Genomic DNA, 18,215 nt, shown 5'->3' with positions numbered 1-18,215 from the left:
AATTTCATCTGAAATATACTCTTTATGCAGCAAAACTGATCAGCAACCTAATTTTTACCACACACTTCTTGATTGTTTAGCAAACAAATTACTACATAACCACAAAGCTCAAGTATTTTAAAGTTCTGCTTGAATTAAGTCTGTCTTATTATTTCAGCCTTGCAAAAGATTGTAACTTGATTTGCAGAAGTTCAAACAAAACCGTGAGTTCCTCTGAGATGAGACTGTAATGAGGAGTACTACCAAAACACAAAGCAAATTCTGCTGTAAACACAGGACATTCAAGGTTGAAGGACTTCTACAAGAGGCAGAAAGAACTGCAACCCAGATACCTTCAACATCATATCGTGCTTCTGTAGACAACACAAATTCTTCTAAGGAAAATATGTTTTCCCTGCGTGCCCAAGGTGGAAAACATTCCAATCCTGAAAGTTCACTTTGTAGTTTCTTTGTAGTTGTGAGTGTAGAACAGTTCCTACAAGTTCCAATATTAAAATTCTGTTTTCAGTGCCACAGTTGTCACACATAATAAACAAATTTGGTCTCCCACACTTTCAACCAAGCACTGGAAATGACACCAGTGGGGAAAGAAGACCTGCATTGTACCTTCCTTTCATCTGTGCTGCTCACAGCTTCTAGGGCTGAAGGGAAAAGCACAAAGCCAGCTTATCCCCATAATATTTAGTCACTGAAATATATGCATGACCAAATCACAGCACATACTGGTTTACTAGTGCTCATGCAGACAGAAATACGGAAAAATCATGTTTCCTCCTTAAATATATACATTCGGTGTCTCTCTGTATAAAATGCATGTAATGTACACATACAAGAAAACAAAAATTACTGCAACATAACCTAATGTGTATAATCTTACTCTCATAGATGCCCATTTTTTCCTAGATGTCAGAAATTCAGAAAACAAGCCAATGCACAATGGCTTAAACCCGTGTACTCATCTAACACGATGTGAAATATGTGGCAGCAGTGTGCCCTTGTGGCCAAGAAGGCCAATGGTATCCTGGGGTTCTAAACACAGTCTACAGGATGCTGTAATATCCACTAATATCTACTGAACACACACTGGAAGAATTTGTCACCTCCAGTTAATCTGTAATGGAAACATCACCTGGTAGTTCCGATCCTAAATACACACCCCAAATAGCAGACTACTTTATTAATTAAGCCAGTACACTGATTTTTAAACAAACCAAAGCCTGTTTCAATGGAACAGTGTTTGGATCAGTGGTAGCATCTTTTAAATAATTCACAGCTTTTTTTTTTTCACCATTTAACTCGGAGCAAGGGTGGTACACATGTACATCACCAGGACACAAAAAGCTCAAACCACATAACCCAAGACAAAGTCAGCAAGGTAATAAATACATATTGGAGAGAAATCAATCCACACCATATATTTTAAAAGTGATTACAGTGTCCTAAGAAGGGATGAGGGAAAGACAGGTTACACAGCTGTATGTCTTCCCTGTCTTGCAAGGGGCATTTTAGTCTTGACAAGTCTGTCAGGTTCAATTCTGCTTTCTCCTCATCACCTCGTGAGTTTTAAGAAAATAAAAATAGACTGAGACCTCGACCACTTTTCCAAGTCACTGACAGGCAACAAGTGACTGATACTCTTCAGCCTACAGGGCTCCAGCCAACAGGACTGCCAGGCTAGTCCAGAGAGATTCATGATCCTGATTGATAATCTGATCCCTCAAAGCACAGGGGACACCAGCTGGATAATGGAAAGAGAGTTAGGTTTTAAGAAAACCTCAAGTGTTTTCTCTTCCTCGATTTAAAGGAACATTGTATGACTGTTAATCCTGAATATGGAGTAGTAGCACCAGTAACCCAGTTGCTTGCATCACATTTACCAACCTCAATCTTCCCTCTTTCCCCCTAAGCATGGGAGTGTTTAGTTGAACACAGAAACAGCAAAAGAAAGAAAGGAGAGTTGAGTGAAGTTGATCTTACAGTACAGCAAAACAAAGCACAGATTGTTTCATCTCTTTAATCTGTGTTGTAACTTCAGCTTTTCAGTATGAGTTCAGAAATCTGAAGTCTGACTTTTTGGAGATCGCTGAGACAAGAAACAACGCACATTTGGTGCAAAACTTTGAAAACAAGCCTCTCATCTAGGGATGTTATTTGACAGAGTTAGGGAGAAAAATAAACAAAGCTTAAGTGACTTCTTTATCTTTTTTTTTTCTCCAAAAGAACAGGTTAAGACGACCTCGGCCAAGGCTGATAGAATAACTAAGCTGTCCACAAGTCCCCCAGTTCTCATTCTTCAGTTATTAGCTCACTTACTTCAGCAGAAAGAGTCCCATGCATCTTAAAAGTGCAGACAAAAAGTTGCAAGGCCAAAGGTAAGGATGGATGAGAGAAACTCTTAAATCTTCATGTTCTGCCAGGAGAGAATGCCTATTCTTACTAACTCATGTAAAACACCTTCTGACCATTTTCATTCTTTGAGAGCACCAAGATTTCAAGCAGTCACCCTAAGTAACCATCCCACCCTGAGGGGGGTGGTGACAGAAGAGCTCCAGGGAGACTCAGAAGCCAGCAAAGAGTTCATTTGGATTTCCTGGCAGCTCTGCATGCTGAGGAAGTTTCTGTTTAACCAAAAGATGTTGTCATTTGATGAAAACATTGCACCTTTAGAGTGGAAGCAAGGCACAGCAATTCACTGCAGCCACTCTGACAGAGGCAGAGTGGATAAAGAGTGAAAACTGTACTCCAGGAACTGCTGTGTTATTAATGCTTTTCTTGGCTCCTGAATCCAAGTAACAGAATAAAGGGATTGAAGTAGTCTCATAAAGCTCTGTAAAAAAATAACTGAGAACAAAAGAAGATGAAACCAGACTGGCTGGGTAAACCAGTGAGCCTTGACCTAACACTGCAACCTGCCCCATCTTCTGTTGTGTTAAAAAGGAAAAAAGAAGTCGTGTTTTATGCCATGGCATATAATGTTTAATCTCTTCATAAAAATAAAGACCTACTGACATTTCTAACAAATTCTAATTCCTGGCATTTCATGGGAATAAAAACATCCTTTGGGGAACTAACCTCCTTTGCAAGTTCATGAATTTCAAAGTAAAACTGAAGCTAACACCTTCCTCTGCAATGTGCAAAGGATAGGATATATTTTAAAGCAGTATTTTTTCCTTTCTGCAGCTAGTTTTGCTTATGTAGTTTTGCATATTTGCAGGAGCATGCAGAGAAGAAAGCCATCAAAATTATAGATTATTCTAATTACAAGAGCTCTGCACCTTTTTTATTGCAAGCCAGCGGTAAAAATCACTCGGTTATTCCAAGTAATATATACAAAAATATAACAAAGCCAAAGCAGCGAAATTTTCCCTTGCAACAAAGCCAGTAAGAAACATGACATGGAAACATGCATTTATGAGACACAGTAGACAGAAAGTGTGAGCTATTGTAGAGAAATGGAATGGGACACTTACACAGGGGCTCTCTCTCAGGGGGTCCTGATGGTTACTATGTTCTTAAACCATCTAGACAGAATAGCAGTCTGGGCAGGAGGGAGCCACAAATAATCCACCAGATGACAATGCTACACAGGGTAGACACCAGCATAGCTAGGAACCATCTACAAAAGGGGTTGGAGGGGGGAGGAAAAGATGAACAAAAAATTCAAAAGCGAAAGCTATCGGTGCATTTTAGCTTGTTTCAGGTTCTTCAAATGCTCTACAACCTCTGCCAAGCATTTTCTTACTTACTAACAATTCCTGCAGCTGTAATTTGCCAAATGTAATGTCCAATGTTTTGCTGGAATCAAAGTAAATTTTCTGAAATCCTCACTACAGTCATTTATTCCAAAGGGAGTCTGTATCACTCTTGAACATAAGTGCATGCAGGGGCAATACATCTCTGATCACTTGCTCAGTTTGCTCAACCTGTATTCATACATCCTACTTCACAATCACACATTTTAATACTAAAACATTAGATCAGGGCCAGATAAGTTTGCAGAAACAAACAATTTGTGTAAACATCCAGATGATGGCATGTATCACCCTCCTGTGTCCAAAGAAGCAGAAGCCAACTCATAATCCTTTGCCAAAAGGTGCAGAATATTGCCAATCACAGCATATACAAAGTACCCATTCATCCAAGCAGAAAGAGTTTATACAACCAACTTCAACAAACATTCTACATAAGTCCCCTGTGACTTAAGTGCAAGTAATGCCTCTAGTTTTCAAAGACTGTAACTGTCCCAGCCTCTGGTACTCCTATTTTGCCCTCCTCCTTTTTTTTTTTTCTGCTCTGAAGTAAAACTATATAGGAGATTTAGAAGCTTCTGTTTGTTTGTTTGCATAAAAGTAATCAAATTCACTGCAAGGCTAGTTATTTTTAACAGTCTGAACTTTAAAGGAAAGAGACTGACACCTCTTCTAATAGGAAAAACCTCGGACCCATGTAAGGCAGACAAATATTCCTAGAGATAAAACAATAGCATCACAAAGAATATCTGAAGTTACACATGCATTTTTCACCAAATTATTTGAGTACAAGTTGCAAACCACACAAATAACTCAGGGGAAGAGGCAGAGGTAAATTCAAATTCCCTGAGCCCCGATGCACACCATAAAAACCAGCTGTGAGCTCTAGGGCAATTATTGTAATTCTACACAAGTACAAGCTAACCAGTTTTAATTAGAGCAGCCACGTTGCAGAACGTGTCATGAATGGAATAATATTTTAATAGTGGATGGGTTTTCTGCATATAAAGACAATGGCTCTGAACAGGTTATCACACAGCCTACATTCACTCTATGGAACAAATGATAAATAAGATCTTTCACAACCTTAATGACGTAACTTTAAGTACCTTTCATGAAAAAAAATATTATGAAGTGGCAACTAAGGCACTTATGTGCCTTAGAAACCAATGTGGAAGGTAGCTGTTTTTCCCTGTGTTATTTGAGGTAACTGAGGTGCTGAGTTTTGTGTTTTTTTTAAAGTGCCAGCTGGGTACAGGCTTTGTTCCAAACGTGTTATTTCTTATATGATCACCTGTGTAAATGATGAGCACGAACAAAAGAGAGTATTTTAAAACAAAAGCAGGAATCACACGTAGCAACGTGTGAAAGTTTCCAAGGAAATACTCCTTTGGCTTCAGCACATCTTACTACGTACCTCTCACTTTTTCTACAAGTCTGATGACACTGGTGATCTTCAAAAAGAAGAACAAGAAAGAAGGAAAAAAAAAACACCAGCAGGTAGCAGCATCAACCCCTACAGAAGGACAGCACAACACAAACCAAGCTGACTGTGGTCTGTGACTCTGGTGCTGTCTCAATTCCAAATATCTGACAGATAGAGGTCACCATTCCTTTCCTAGCAATCAAATGAGATCCAGCTATGTCTTGCAAGCCTTGCATTATCTTGCAGTTTGTTTAAAAGTTTTTCTACCTACAGTTGCTACAAGCTACAACAGATGCAAACTTCCTTTTACAGGTGGTGTTCCAGGTCTTGTCTACAATAAAGAGACTACCATGCCAGGTTCCCTGACAGAAATGCACTTCTTTTGAATTGGTTTACTGAAACAGTGCTACTCTGCCTTCCAGAGGCCCACAGGATTTAGGGAAAGTTCCTCTCCAAGGAAGAGAAAGCTTAAGGGAAGCTAAAAATCCTTCTTTCAACTCTTTTTTGGGTGGCTGACTTTACCTCAAACACCAGCACGTACCTTATTTGATCCAATCAACCACACAGAATCACATTCTTCCATTTTTACACTACTACAGCAAAGACAAGAGAATGTTTGTGACTAAACTAAAAGTAAAGCATTCAGAAATACTGTGGGAGCTTGTAAAGTATGCAGAGAGCCAGGAATTCAGTCCTGCAGTTCTTTAACCAAGCTCTCCTCAGCACCAAGCCTTGGGAGGAACGGTGAGCCCTGGGTTTGTTCTGAGGGAGTAAAAGCAGCCCTGGCAACAAACACACACATAAAGAAGAGGATCAAAGTGTTTCTGGCATTTTAAACATTTAAACATTTAAAGTGACTTACGCCAATGGAGATGAAGCTGGTGCTTTTGCTTGCCTCCTGCTTTTCAGAGCACGAAGTTTATCCCCTTGTGTTAAACAGTTTGTTTCATCATCATCACTGTACTGGATAATGGATGGGGAGGGGAAGGGATAAACCAAGATTAAAACACAGGCACCTCGATATTTAAGAATTAACCTTATCTTAACTCTTAAAATTAGAATTATCCCAACAGGAAAAAAAGCCAAAGGAAATTCACTTGCATAAATACAGTTCTGTTCCTTCCAGTTTCCTGTTTGCTGCTTTTGAAGCTGTAAACCATTAAGTGGTGTCATGAATTACATGCATCAGAATATTGTCTACTTTTAAACAGTGGAAATAATATACTGTCAAATCCTTGCTTAGGTACAGAACAATACAGCACTTCCCTCCTTCACTTGCCTTTTTAAAACAGCAGTACAGTCTTTTTCAAAAGGTATTATAAAAGGTATTATAAAAGGTATTAGGTATTACAGAAGTTTCAACTACTTGGAAACTAAAAAGAGTAAAAAAAACCCTTTCATCCCTTTCCTTTAAACACACAGAATGAAGCACCAGACAATCCAAAATGGAATCACAGTGGTTTTGATTGCAGATTGCGAGTACTTTTTTGGTCTATTATTTACCTAATTACTAAAGCATGATAATGATGTTCCTAATTCACCTGTGTTCTGAACTTCATTTTTCATAGTTGCTGTCCATACTTTTTCCCCCCCCATATCCCTTTATACAAAAAGGGCAAACAGAAATAGAATCTCATTAACATTGTTTCACTGTGTACCCACAGGTTTGTTCAGAACCTGAGAGATTCTCAACAAGTTCCAGCTTTTACAAGAGCACAATATTTGGATGGTTACCAGTTCAATGTCCTTTTGGATGCTTCTCCTGTTTCTCGTGTTATTAATTGAAATATCATCTACTCCTGACAGAATTCTTGTTACAGCAATTTTATGGTTTCCTTTCAACTTTGCACGGAAAATATCCCCTTCTGTCCAAAGCTCTGCCTGTTTGCTATCATAACATGGAAAAAAAGGCCCAAAACAAAACAAATTAACACTGAAGATTATTAAGTGCACAACAGAAGAAGAAGAAGAAGACATCTAGATTTATTTTTGGAAATAATTTCCAGTTAATTGACTTACTCCATCAGGAAATGTTGCTGTGGTCCAATGACAGAACCAGGCCTGTTTATTCTAATCCAGGCAATGGTTTCAGCAGCTGTCATCCGATAATGCTTCATGATATAACAGGCAATAAGTGTGCCAGTTCTTCCAAGACCAGCTGTGTAAGATAAAAGAAAGGCTTCTCTTATACACCCCTCTTCATCTGGAACTTGCTGTAACTGCAGACATTACTTGTTCCTTGCCTAGTTTATTAAACAAACCCTTAACTGATCAAACTTGGTTAAGTGCAACTCACCCTTTGATATTTTTTTCATGTACAAGGCTACCAACACACTGTTCATGTTTTTTAAGGGAGGTAACATTCCAAAGCCAGCAACCTTACAAATATCCATAAGTCTGTCTTTATTTACCTATCTATGAATACGTATGTGTGTAGGTATGAGGATGTTTTTATGCATGGGATAAAACAGCTGGCTTTTTTCTTTTTTTCAGAATTCTCACAGCAAACAGATCATACACTGCACTGAAACCAGCTGCTCTTCCAGTCCCTCCTCTAATTAATCTCCTTAGCTCCCAAAAGAGCTCCAAAAGAGTTCCAAAAAGACAAATTTTGCAATGAGCAGGTCTGGGGTGCCAGCTGGTACAGGCAAAAAGTACTCCAGAACGACAAACCTTCTTTGCAGTGGCCCTCAAACCAGTTTTGTTTACCTTGGGAAACATGAGAAGGAAAGGAGGACAGCTCCAGCTAAGTGGTGCCTCTTCCCAATCACTTGCTCTAAATGTCAAATCATGCACCACCTTCTCTCATTTAACACCCAACTGACTGACCAACACCACTGGAAAATCTTTTGTACAACCCAAGAGCCAAGACAACCACACAGCACTTTCCATGACTTGTGCAGCTCCAAGAACAGGCTGCAGCATTCTGCTCTTTCTCAAGAGCAGGCTGAGGAACATAAAGCCAGCCTGGACACCATTAGTAAGACATATCTCAAAGAATATCTTAATTTGAATGAAAACAAAGTGCTTGTACCACTGATACTCAATATTCTGGCATAACCAACTAAGTGATATACCTGAATTTATCACCTCAGTGAGGAATAAGAGTGTGCACTTTTATGCCAATAGTCAAAATGCTGGTTTTAACAAGTCTTTCACTTCCCAGTTATAACTCTGTTAAATGCAGCAAATGGATGGCAGATCCAGGAGCAAAAATGTAGTCTTTGCAGGTCCAAAGCAGACAGGTTAAGAAAAGGCCCTTCTCCTTCAATAACAGCATTATCAGGTATGCTACTGAGGCAAAGGTGTGGAGAAGAAATGTTTGATAAGACTATTAAGGATGGTGTGGGAAGGGAAACATCCTGCCTTTATAATCACAGAAAACTGCATCATTACACTGGGCATGCTCTGAAAAAACTGGCAGTCCAGCTCTGGAGGAACAGATATTCAGAGCATCTCCAATAGTACAGAGAGGTAATGAGGGATGATGATTTTTCCCCATATTTTTTGAGGAATCTCCTCAAAAAGCTGCACTGATATTTTCAAAAGTTTATGATTTGTATACTTAATCATGTGTTTTCAGAAAGACCTAACAACCTTGCCAGGAGTTCAAATTCCTGCTCAAAAGCATCCTTTGGAAGTGCTAACACTCTCCAGCAGAAAGAGCTGTTAATGTTGGAAAGCTCACTTTCTCCATCCTCATTTTTGGGAAGATTTTTCTGGAACTCCAAAAAAAAAATAGAAGATGAAGTATTGAACAGAACCATATACAAATAATTCGAATGGAAAATAATTTGTATGGAAATAATTGGTATGGAGTAGTTGCAGTTTGGCAGAGATGTTATTAACTAGATAAAATGGAATTACAGGAATTACAGAATTACAAAATACCTCAGGAACAGTAACTAGAGGCATCACTTGTAATACAAATTGGTTTTCACACTGTACCTTTGCAGTGAACAGCTATAACACCTTCAGCATTCTCACAAATGTTTAGAAATGTTTTAACTATAGTATCACTGGGTGTGCTCCCATCAGCAAAGAAGAGGTCAAAATGCTCAAATCCAGCATCTGTGAATCGTTTGGCATCGTACAGTTTTTTGTTGAGGCGTATTATGGTGGTGACCTTGTGCTGCCTGAAGTATGGGAAATAAGCCTCTGGAGCATGGTGGGGATAGCCTAGTTGAGAAAAGAAGGGGGGGGAAAAAAAAAAAGAAAAGGAAGTGAGTGAGGCTCAAACTGCAGAAATAAACAAAGACTAAAAAAAACAAGAGATGAAAACACTCTCAAAAGAGAACTCATGTTCAACACAAAGAAACGGACTGACCGAAAATGGAATTCTAACAGAATCGCCTAGGTCAGATACAATTAAACCAAGCATTACAATGTTACTGCCAGAGGTCTTATAAAAGGAAAAGAGCCAAGGAAAAAACACACTGTTTGAGGAACAATTTTCAAAGCTTGTTCTTACTGATAACAATCAACTAAGAAAGCAGTGGGCTTGTGTCCCCCACCTCCTTTTTTAAGCATACCATTTTCAATTTTACTCCTTGAATGAGGTCCACTGAAGGCAATGAATTTGTTTGGTATTATCCAGTTAAAATCTCCATTTTCTGCTCTCTGTCAAGAGAAAATGCTTGGTTTATCATTATCCCTGTATTTTCAGCCTTTTCCTTATTGTTTCAAAACACATGCTAGATAGAATTGATGCACAATTTTTTGCCAAAGGAAGTTATGTTAGTTGCCTGCTCTCTTTTTCATCATGAGGATGGGCAGATGCTCTCAACCTCACTTTTCCTGCCTGTGTCCTCATCTTTCTAAACCAGGGTTTTAGAACAGTCCAACTCGTGCCCTTCAGACGAAGGGCAACTTCCAATTTTTTAATTTTGCATAGGTTTCTAAATTATTGGTCACAATTTAAATAATGATTTTTTTAGGTCGTAAGAACACTCAATTTCTTCTTTACAGGTAACTGGTAGCTTTGCATTTCTGACACTTCATATAGTCAAGAGCTGCAGTCCTTCATTGTCACAATCCTTTCCTAAGCCCCAAAGGGAACTTTGTGCACTCGGGGTTTCCCAGCCCTGTTTCCTTCTTTACCTCAAAGAATTTTACTATACTTTTGCCCTGTGTTCACAGATAGATACTTTGTTCTCCAGCATTCAGTTAGACTCAGGCTTGTATGCCCTCCAGTTTTTCATCAAGACTGCTCAAGAATATGAGTGACCTCTAAAAGGTGTCCAAATTCACACTCCTGATCAACTTCCAGGGTTTAATAACAGCAAAAAGTATTTACTTCCATTTTGGTTTCTGCTTTCCTCCATGATTGAGCCCAATTATGCTTAAATCTGAATTTTAATATTCTCTCTGACCATGCACTTTTATTTAACTATCAGAATTTACATCATAGTTTAAAGAGATAAAACAGAACTTAATACTACAAAAAAATAGCACAAATTATAAACAATCACTTCAGCATTAGTAACAGCAAACAAATCAAAAGACTCATACTGAACACTTACTTCATAATGCTCATATTCATTTACATCAAACGTACTAAAATCCAGGAAACCATACTGCAAAGCCTAAAATTCAGAACACAGCTTTTAACAAAAATGCCTCTTCAAAGAGGACAGTTTATCACACTTTTTGGTTACTGAAAGTCCCTTAATACCCATACTATTCTTTCAAAGAGATTTCTTCATATGATTGAAGAAATACAGGTCAACTCAGTCTTGGCTCAAAACAGATTTGTAAATTTCAATACAAGTGAACATGAATAAATCAATTTTTTTCTTTTTTCAATCAATCACTACAAAATCCCAGATTACTGAAGCATTCAGCCTTTTTATTAATGCTAGGTGCACAAAATTTAAAGAAAAAAAAAGGGAAATAACTGGCAAAAAATATCTGTTGAAGTTAGGAGTACATTCTAAAGTAAAAAAAAAAACGTAATAATTTGGGTAACTGATAGTTTATCCACTTGTTAAATCAGGAGGCACAAATACAGATAATGCCAAAGCTCCAGGTGTTTGATATCATACAGTCTAGTTTTCTCTTCCATTGTGTAATCTGCTGTAGTTTTCCTTGCTGTTCCAGCAAGAATAGCAATGCACCACTCTTGGCAAACAAGCAGCCTTCAAAACATCCAAAAAAGCTGAAAATCACAAATCTGCAAGAAGTTGACTTAATCAGTGAAAACACTAGCATTTGGCAGAGATATCCACAATACAAAAGACAGTAGTAGGGTGGAGAGCTGCAGAATTTCCCATTTCACTACTCTTCTCTACAGACTAAAAAGAATGTGTTTAAATTCTCCTGTCCTTCAATATGTTACTGCACCACTGTATTGCCATAAAACACTAGATTATGACAATTTGTAGAGAAAATAAGCACCTACCTCCTGACATTTGTTCTATTTGCATTACTAAAGCAAAACTTGAAATCATTAGCATGTGCTGCAAACGCCTGAAGTGTGTGACTAACCAATTCAAAACCACTTCCAAGGGCTATATTCAGCCAAAAACTTAACACCAGGGGAGCAGGGGCACATAATAATAAACCTAAAACGCAACTCTGAGGGATTAGAGGTGTGAATTACTGTCCTGAACGATTACAAAAATAAATCTCAAAATTCCCACTTTGAAACCTTCACTAGTTGATTATATAAGGTATCCCTTGACTTCTACGGATGCTGTATCCAGTTTTGTTACAATGCCTAATAAACCAGGCAACAATCAGGAAACCTTCACAGCTCTAATTGGATCCTAGATTCCTAAACATTCTTTTTCTAATGGGCAATACTTAGCTAACTTTTTGAAACGTGAAAAATATGAGTTCACTGACCTTGTTTATTGCATGAAAACAGTCCAGCAATGTCAGATGAAAACTGCAAGTACCAAAGGAAGCATCCCTATAAGATATGATGACCAAACCAGTAATTATTCCATTTTAATCCAAGTGAAACCAGTTGAAGATACTTCTCTAAAACACCTTTAAAAAACTGCTTCAAGGTAATTACTGTGAAATAATTATGTCAAATGATTACCTCATTACCCACCTTGCATCTTACAACAATAACAAAATATAAAATAAGTTATGTTAACAGATGCAACAGCAAGATTACTCCAGTTACAGTTTTGGTAAAGCTGACATTCTATTTCTGACATGAATAGCAAAACTGGCATATTTTGGTATTCATCAACAAACAACAGACAACACAAACTCCTTATGGCAAAAGCTAATTCCTAAATAAGTATCATATTCTAACACACATTCTTTGAATATTTTCCTCTGAAGCATACTTTCAAAAAAGTAGGATTTTAATATACTGCTCCATTTAAAAGAAGAAAGGGACTGTGCACATGCACTCTTTGTATACGTGAACAGCATCTTCTTACTGAAACTGTCCAGATAAACATTGGTGTAGATACAATAAAACACTTCCCTTAAGATGCATAAATAGTTTATGTTTAAACAAGAGGAGAAACTAGTTTCATTAAAATCCCTTCTTTCAACAACAATGTTTTAAATTCTGTTGATCCAGGAATGGCATATTCTTTTTAAGTGACCTTTATTAGATTCCATAAGCACTGCAGAGTAAGCTTTCTACAGGAATACTTTAGTCAAGTAAATAGATAAATTAAACTGAATCTACATCAGAGAATATTATGTCTTGGCAGAACATCATCTTTTGAGACCACACAGCCCTTATCAACAGAGAATTGCTGATGTTTCTAATAAGTAAAAAATGTGTTATGTTCCATTTTAACTGACAGGAGGAAGAACTTTTGAAGTACCTGGATGGCTGCCTCTAAAATTTTTTTCTAGCCTTTCCTTCCTTATGAATCAGTGTGAAAGGTGAGTGGGGCAGAAATCAGCAGGAAAAGGAAATAGCAGAACCCCATTCAGGCAGAAGAAAAGACACACAAAGGTGACATTGTAGTGGGTGTCTGTTAGACCATCTGACGAGGAAGAACAAATGGACAAAGCCCTGGACAGACACACAGACAGACAGGAGCAGCCTCACATTCCCAGGCCCTGATCCTCACGGGGAACTTCAACCACTCTGGTATCTGTTGAAGGGGTAGCACAGCAGGGCACAGCCAATCCAAGAGGTTCCTTGGATGCACTGATGGCAACTCCCCACTTGTTGGAAGCACAGCAACCTGCAGATGCTGCTTTGTGCATGAAGTGTGCTGCTTAGCCTGTGAGGGTGGGGAGGCCCTGTCACAGGTTGCCCAGAGCTGCCCCTGGATCCTGCAGCGTTTAACATCCTGCTTTGCTGAGCCTGCTGAGCTCTTTGGGCTGGAAGTCAGCTTAAAGAAGACACAAGTTCTCCATCAACCTGCACCTCAGGAAGTCTTCCATCATCCCCACATCACCATTGGCCAATCAGAGCTCAAATCAGTCCAGCAGTTTAATTCCCTAGGCAGCCTCATCTCCTCGGATGGTGAGATTGACGGGGAGATAGACAACAGGTTAGCAAAGGCATACAGTGCCTTCGGAAAGCTCCTTAAAGAGTTTGGTGAAATAAACACTTGAAGAAAAGTACAAGCTCAGTGTTTCCAGAGCCATAGTGCTGTCTGCTCTCTTATATGGATCTGAATCATGGCTCATCTACCGCCACCACCTGCGACTCCCAGAACGCTCCATCAACGCTGTCTCCGTACAATCCTAAACATCCACTGGGCAGATTATGTGACCAACACATCTGTTCTTGAACAGGCAGCAATCACAAGTATTGAGGCCATGTTGCTGAGAACACAGCTGTGCTGGGCAGGGCACGTCTCCAGGACGAAGGACCAACCACCCCCTCCCTAAGATCCTGCTTTATGGTGAACTTGCCACCGGCTGCCGCAAGAGAGGAGCCCCAAAGAGGAGATACAAGGACTCCCTGAAACAACATCTCAGCCTTGGCCATATTGATCAACAGAACTGGTCTACTCTGGCCTCCAATGGGGAGGTCTGGAGACACACCATCTATAATGCTGCTGATGCCTTTGAGAACGCACCAGGATCACCCTTGAGGAGAAAAGACAACGCAGAAAGAATCGAGCCCTGCAGAATTTACCAACTAAGGAGTCTTTCTGCTGTGCCTTTTGCAATCAGACGTGTCTGTCTCGTATTGGCCTTTTTAGCCACCAGCGTGTTTGTAACAAACATGGGTAGAGCCCTTCCCAAATCTCCGTTCACAAAGCCTGGCCATGATGATGCTATTGAGTGTTACAAGCCATTTGTGGGGAATGACAGATATTCTGATCAACTATCAACTACTGGCACAAAAATCAGACTGCTAAATGAGAAGCAATGTAGATCAAAAAGCTCAAGGAGAGTGCACACAAAGCAGTGTGGCTCCATCACAGTTCAGCACCAGCTCCTGACACCCTGACTCTCTGAGTACTTAAAGTCCAGAAAGGGAACGTGCCCCATGAAAAAAGAAACCCCAACACAAAGTAGTACTGAAAAATGCTACATTCTTCTTCAAAATATCAAGGCACAGAGGGCTCTGTCAGCTTGTTATTTACCTGAAAGGAAGATATGAAACACTTCCTGCCAATATAAGCCTGTACACATCTTCTGGGGATTCTCTCAGGTATATTATCTAATTTTGGAAAAAGACAGAAAAGGAAAAAGATTATTTTAAGACTAGTATCAATAACTTCCAAGCCACTTATCTATTACAGAAGGCATAATTAATTATCACAGGCTTCAAAAGTGCTAGAAAAGAGTGGCATCAAGAACAAATGTTCGCAAGTCTGCAACAATAAAAATAACATAAACAATATAAAATCCTGTCAATCTAGAGGAATATACTTTTTAAATTAAGCTTATAGATTTGTGCAGAAGTTGTTCATCTATAGGCTGCAGTGAAAAAGCTTCTGTCCATCTGTATTCTTACATATTTCTATGCAACTCTGCTGGACCGGTTTGTAGATTTTAATTTTTTTTTTAATTAAGCTTTTAAGATGCAAATCAAAACACAAAACCCCACAGAGGTATCAGCAAAGCTATGAATCATCTGCTACACAAACAGTCTGTACACTCAGCAGACAAGACTAAAACAGTAATTCATGTATATTTTGATCTTCCTACAGCAGAACATTTAGATTAGTCCAAATTCTGTACTTCCTCCTTTGCACTGGTGAGGCAGCATCCAGTAACTAAATCCAGATGCCATTAAAAAAAATAAAAATCAGGTAAATAAAAAAGAAATCCATAGCTTCAGAAGCAAAATACTAAGAACTGAATGAAGTAACACACTTGAGGCAACATGTATCAAACTTTCTACTGTTAAAAACACTCAGAAAAGAATTCACAAAAGACCAACTTACGAGAAATATCCACATGGTCTTCCATCACAACATGTCTGATCCCTCTTGGATAGCCTTTAACACTAAGGTCTCCTTAAAGAATACCTAAAACTCCTCTTTTTTTGCATATCTCTTCTTCAAATACCATCAAACACCATCCCCAGCATGGCCAGGAAGTAACAACTGTTAATAACAAGCTGTCATTAACAGGTCAATATTCAGTAATTTCAAGTTAATATTTTTTCTTTAAAATTGCATTTAACTAAGCTTTAGCACACTACAGAAAGTTGGGAATTTTTTTCAATAACCTTCAGTAAAATTATTTACTTCTTTTATATTAATGACCTTTTTCCTTAGAGGTTATTTGAAAGTGAAAAATCCTCATGAGCATTAATTAAACATCTCTCAAAAATCTAAGCGTGGCATATTTGCTTTCTATTTCTTTGGACGTTTTTCCCCCTTAAAAGCTGCTGCAGCCTTTCAAATTTCTTTGATGCTGCTGCAAAGCCAGTTTGAACAAATGGCTTAACAGACCTTAAACATCCTCCCTCCACACACACACACACACAGAGAACAAGAGTTGGAACAGATGTTGCTAAAACACCCAACAAACAAACCCATCTTGAAACATATCCTGAACAGAGAGCTAAAACAGACACGGCAACAGATGACCCCTTTGATTTTCCTCTGATTCAATTACTGTGTTAAGTATTTTTGGAGCATTCTTCCCGTTTCATTAGCAAAACAAACAAACAAAAAACCTTCCTTGATAAGTAGTTAAGTAATGAACACTGCATGTTTTGTGTGTGTGTGTGCTTTCACCAGGGAGAGGAGACTCTTGCATTTATATTTGCAAGCATACACCCAAAATAGAAATATACTTAGAAAGCCCCCCCCAAAATAATTAAATAGCTCAGACACCAGAGTCCATTTTCTATTCTGCAGGCATATTCATTGCCTGATTTAGATATAAGGTTATCTTCCCAGAAATTTCCAATTGTGTGCTTTGGTACAGTCCTAATTTGCCCCCTGCAGCACAGTGAACACACACTGCCAGCAACCATATAAATCTGGCACTTCTTGTTTACCAGGGAGAGAGCCCTGCCCCTGAAAAACGTACAAACCACAGACATGAAATGGCATTAGCAAACAGATGGCAATTAAACAGCAGAAAGGGAGTTTGTGGCCAGAAATGAGTCACCTGGAAAAAACTCGGGACTGCGGAATCACAGAATCAATTAAGGCTGGAAAAGACCTCTGAGATGGAGTCCAACCCTTGACCAAACACAACCCTGTCAACCAGCCCGTGGCACTGAGTGCCACACCCAGCCTTTCCTGAAGCACCTCCAGGGAGGGTGACTCCAACACCTTCCTGGGCAGCCCATTCCAATGTTTAATCAGCCCTTCTGTGAAGAAATTCCTCCTAACATCCGACTGGACTTCGGTGCTGTCAGGCTGGGTAATACACAGAGTACTGGTTGTACCACAGGCAGATAGAAATGGAATCAATAGTAGCTAATTCTAGAAGTCCTTGTAGGTCAGAAAGGCCAAGGATTTCTCCCATATCTCAGCTGAGTTTTTATCACCTTCTTAAAGAAAACAAGATTCAATGCAGAAGCATTTGTTTACAAGTGTAAAAGCTGCGAGACAAGGTTTTTTCCATTACATTAAGTGTTGTATTAAAATAAGTCTAAATAATGTGGCAGGATACTGAAACATGTTAGCTCTTAAGCACAGATCCCACTTCTGAAATTACATTACCAGTGAAGCTGCTAGAAACACCATTTTAACACACATGCACATGTGTATGGACTTCCCTTAACACAGCTGCATATGAACACTTGCTGCATACAAGGCCACTTAAAAAACCCAAGGTAGTTTTGCAAAACCAAAAATATATAGTACTTCCTGTACAAATGAAGGGAAATACAGTGTATTTACTGAAGAAGGAAACTCTTAAATTTCTCAGAATTTTCTGAAGCAGAGACACTGCTATCCTTCAGCTGTGACACTACCACACACAAAAGATGGAACAGCAGTTGATGAAATGGTCAGATGGTGCACTTGGTGAAAAGTGGCTTACAAAAAAAATGAGGTTAGTGTGAAGATAGCTAGACAGGTGCAATGTGTGGAGTGCTTCAAAGAGGAAGAATGACATTCAGCCACTGCACATAACGGGAAAGACCATAAACAGATAATTACTTCACAAGGAAAGTATCCAGGCAGTAACACAACACAAGAAGCTCTGAGAGTCAAAGTGGACACAGGATCAGCTTCTGTCACAGCTTAAGGGAGCACCCAGCTAGAAATCCAGGATGCAAGCAGGGCTGGATGCAGGATGAACATGGGTGGGGCTTAGGTTCAGGTTGCAGGTGAACCAAATTCCAGATATGGAAACAGGGGAGGGAGGGAAGAGGCAGCAACAGATGCCAAGGCAGCAGAGGCCACATCTGCCTTAGGAAATGTTGTGCACCAGAATAAATGCATCTGTAGACTGAGAGCCAGCACTGAAGATCTGACACTTGCACAGCTTGTAAGCTTTACAGCTAGTTTTAGTCTGGTCCTGTGGACTGAATGCCCACTACCCATTGGGATTGCTCCTAGACTGCTCCACGAAGTGAATCAAAATGCAGCTGGCATGGTTTAAGGAAAGATTCACTTCAAAAAATATTTCTGACACATCTATCTATCTATCTATCTATCTATCTATCTATCTATCTATCTATC

The 18,215-nt window shown here is 39.1% G+C and overlaps 1 protein-coding gene across 6 annotated transcripts in view; it reads right to left on the bottom strand.

Moving 5' to 3' along the window:
- CDC14B (cell division cycle 14B) overlaps positions 1 to 18,215 on the bottom strand; it is a 42,443-nt gene that overhangs the window by 6,389 nt on the left and 17,839 nt on the right. For 3 of the 6 annotated variants that reach the window (XM_027708581.1, XM_027708582.1, XM_027708584.1), the window contains exons 5-13: positions 14,703 to 14,779; positions 12,022 to 12,088; positions 10,698 to 10,760; positions 9,708 to 9,795; positions 9,124 to 9,354; positions 7,195 to 7,333; positions 6,910 to 7,063; positions 6,038 to 6,138; positions 3,471 to 3,616 (exon numbers count right to left, since the gene is read on the bottom strand). In XM_027708581.1, coding sequence (XP_027564382.1) covers positions 3,505 to 3,616; positions 6,038 to 6,138; positions 6,910 to 7,063; positions 7,195 to 7,333; positions 9,124 to 9,354; positions 9,708 to 9,795; positions 10,698 to 10,760; positions 12,022 to 12,088; positions 14,703 to 14,779 — 1,032 coding nt within the window. In that variant the 3' untranslated portion in view covers positions 3,471 to 3,504. The remainder of the gene's footprint in view (positions 1 to 3,470; positions 3,617 to 6,037; positions 6,139 to 6,909; positions 7,064 to 7,194; positions 7,334 to 9,123; positions 9,355 to 9,707; positions 9,796 to 10,697; positions 10,761 to 12,021; positions 12,089 to 14,702; positions 14,780 to 18,215) is intronic. The other 3 variants (XM_027708579.1, XM_027708580.1, XM_027708585.1) reach the window with 1 other exon arrangement.

The sequence above is a fragment of the Neopelma chrysocephalum genome, unplaced genomic scaffold (genome assembly GCF_003984885.1).
Source record: "Neopelma chrysocephalum unplaced genomic scaffold, ASM398488v2 Primary Assembly neopelma1_96362, whole genome shotgun sequence".
Classification (NCBI taxonomy): Eukaryota; Metazoa; Chordata; class Aves; order Passeriformes; family Pipridae; genus Neopelma; species Neopelma chrysocephalum.
Note: the sequence above shows the minus strand (reverse complement) of the source record. Positions and strands in the feature narration are given on the sequence as shown.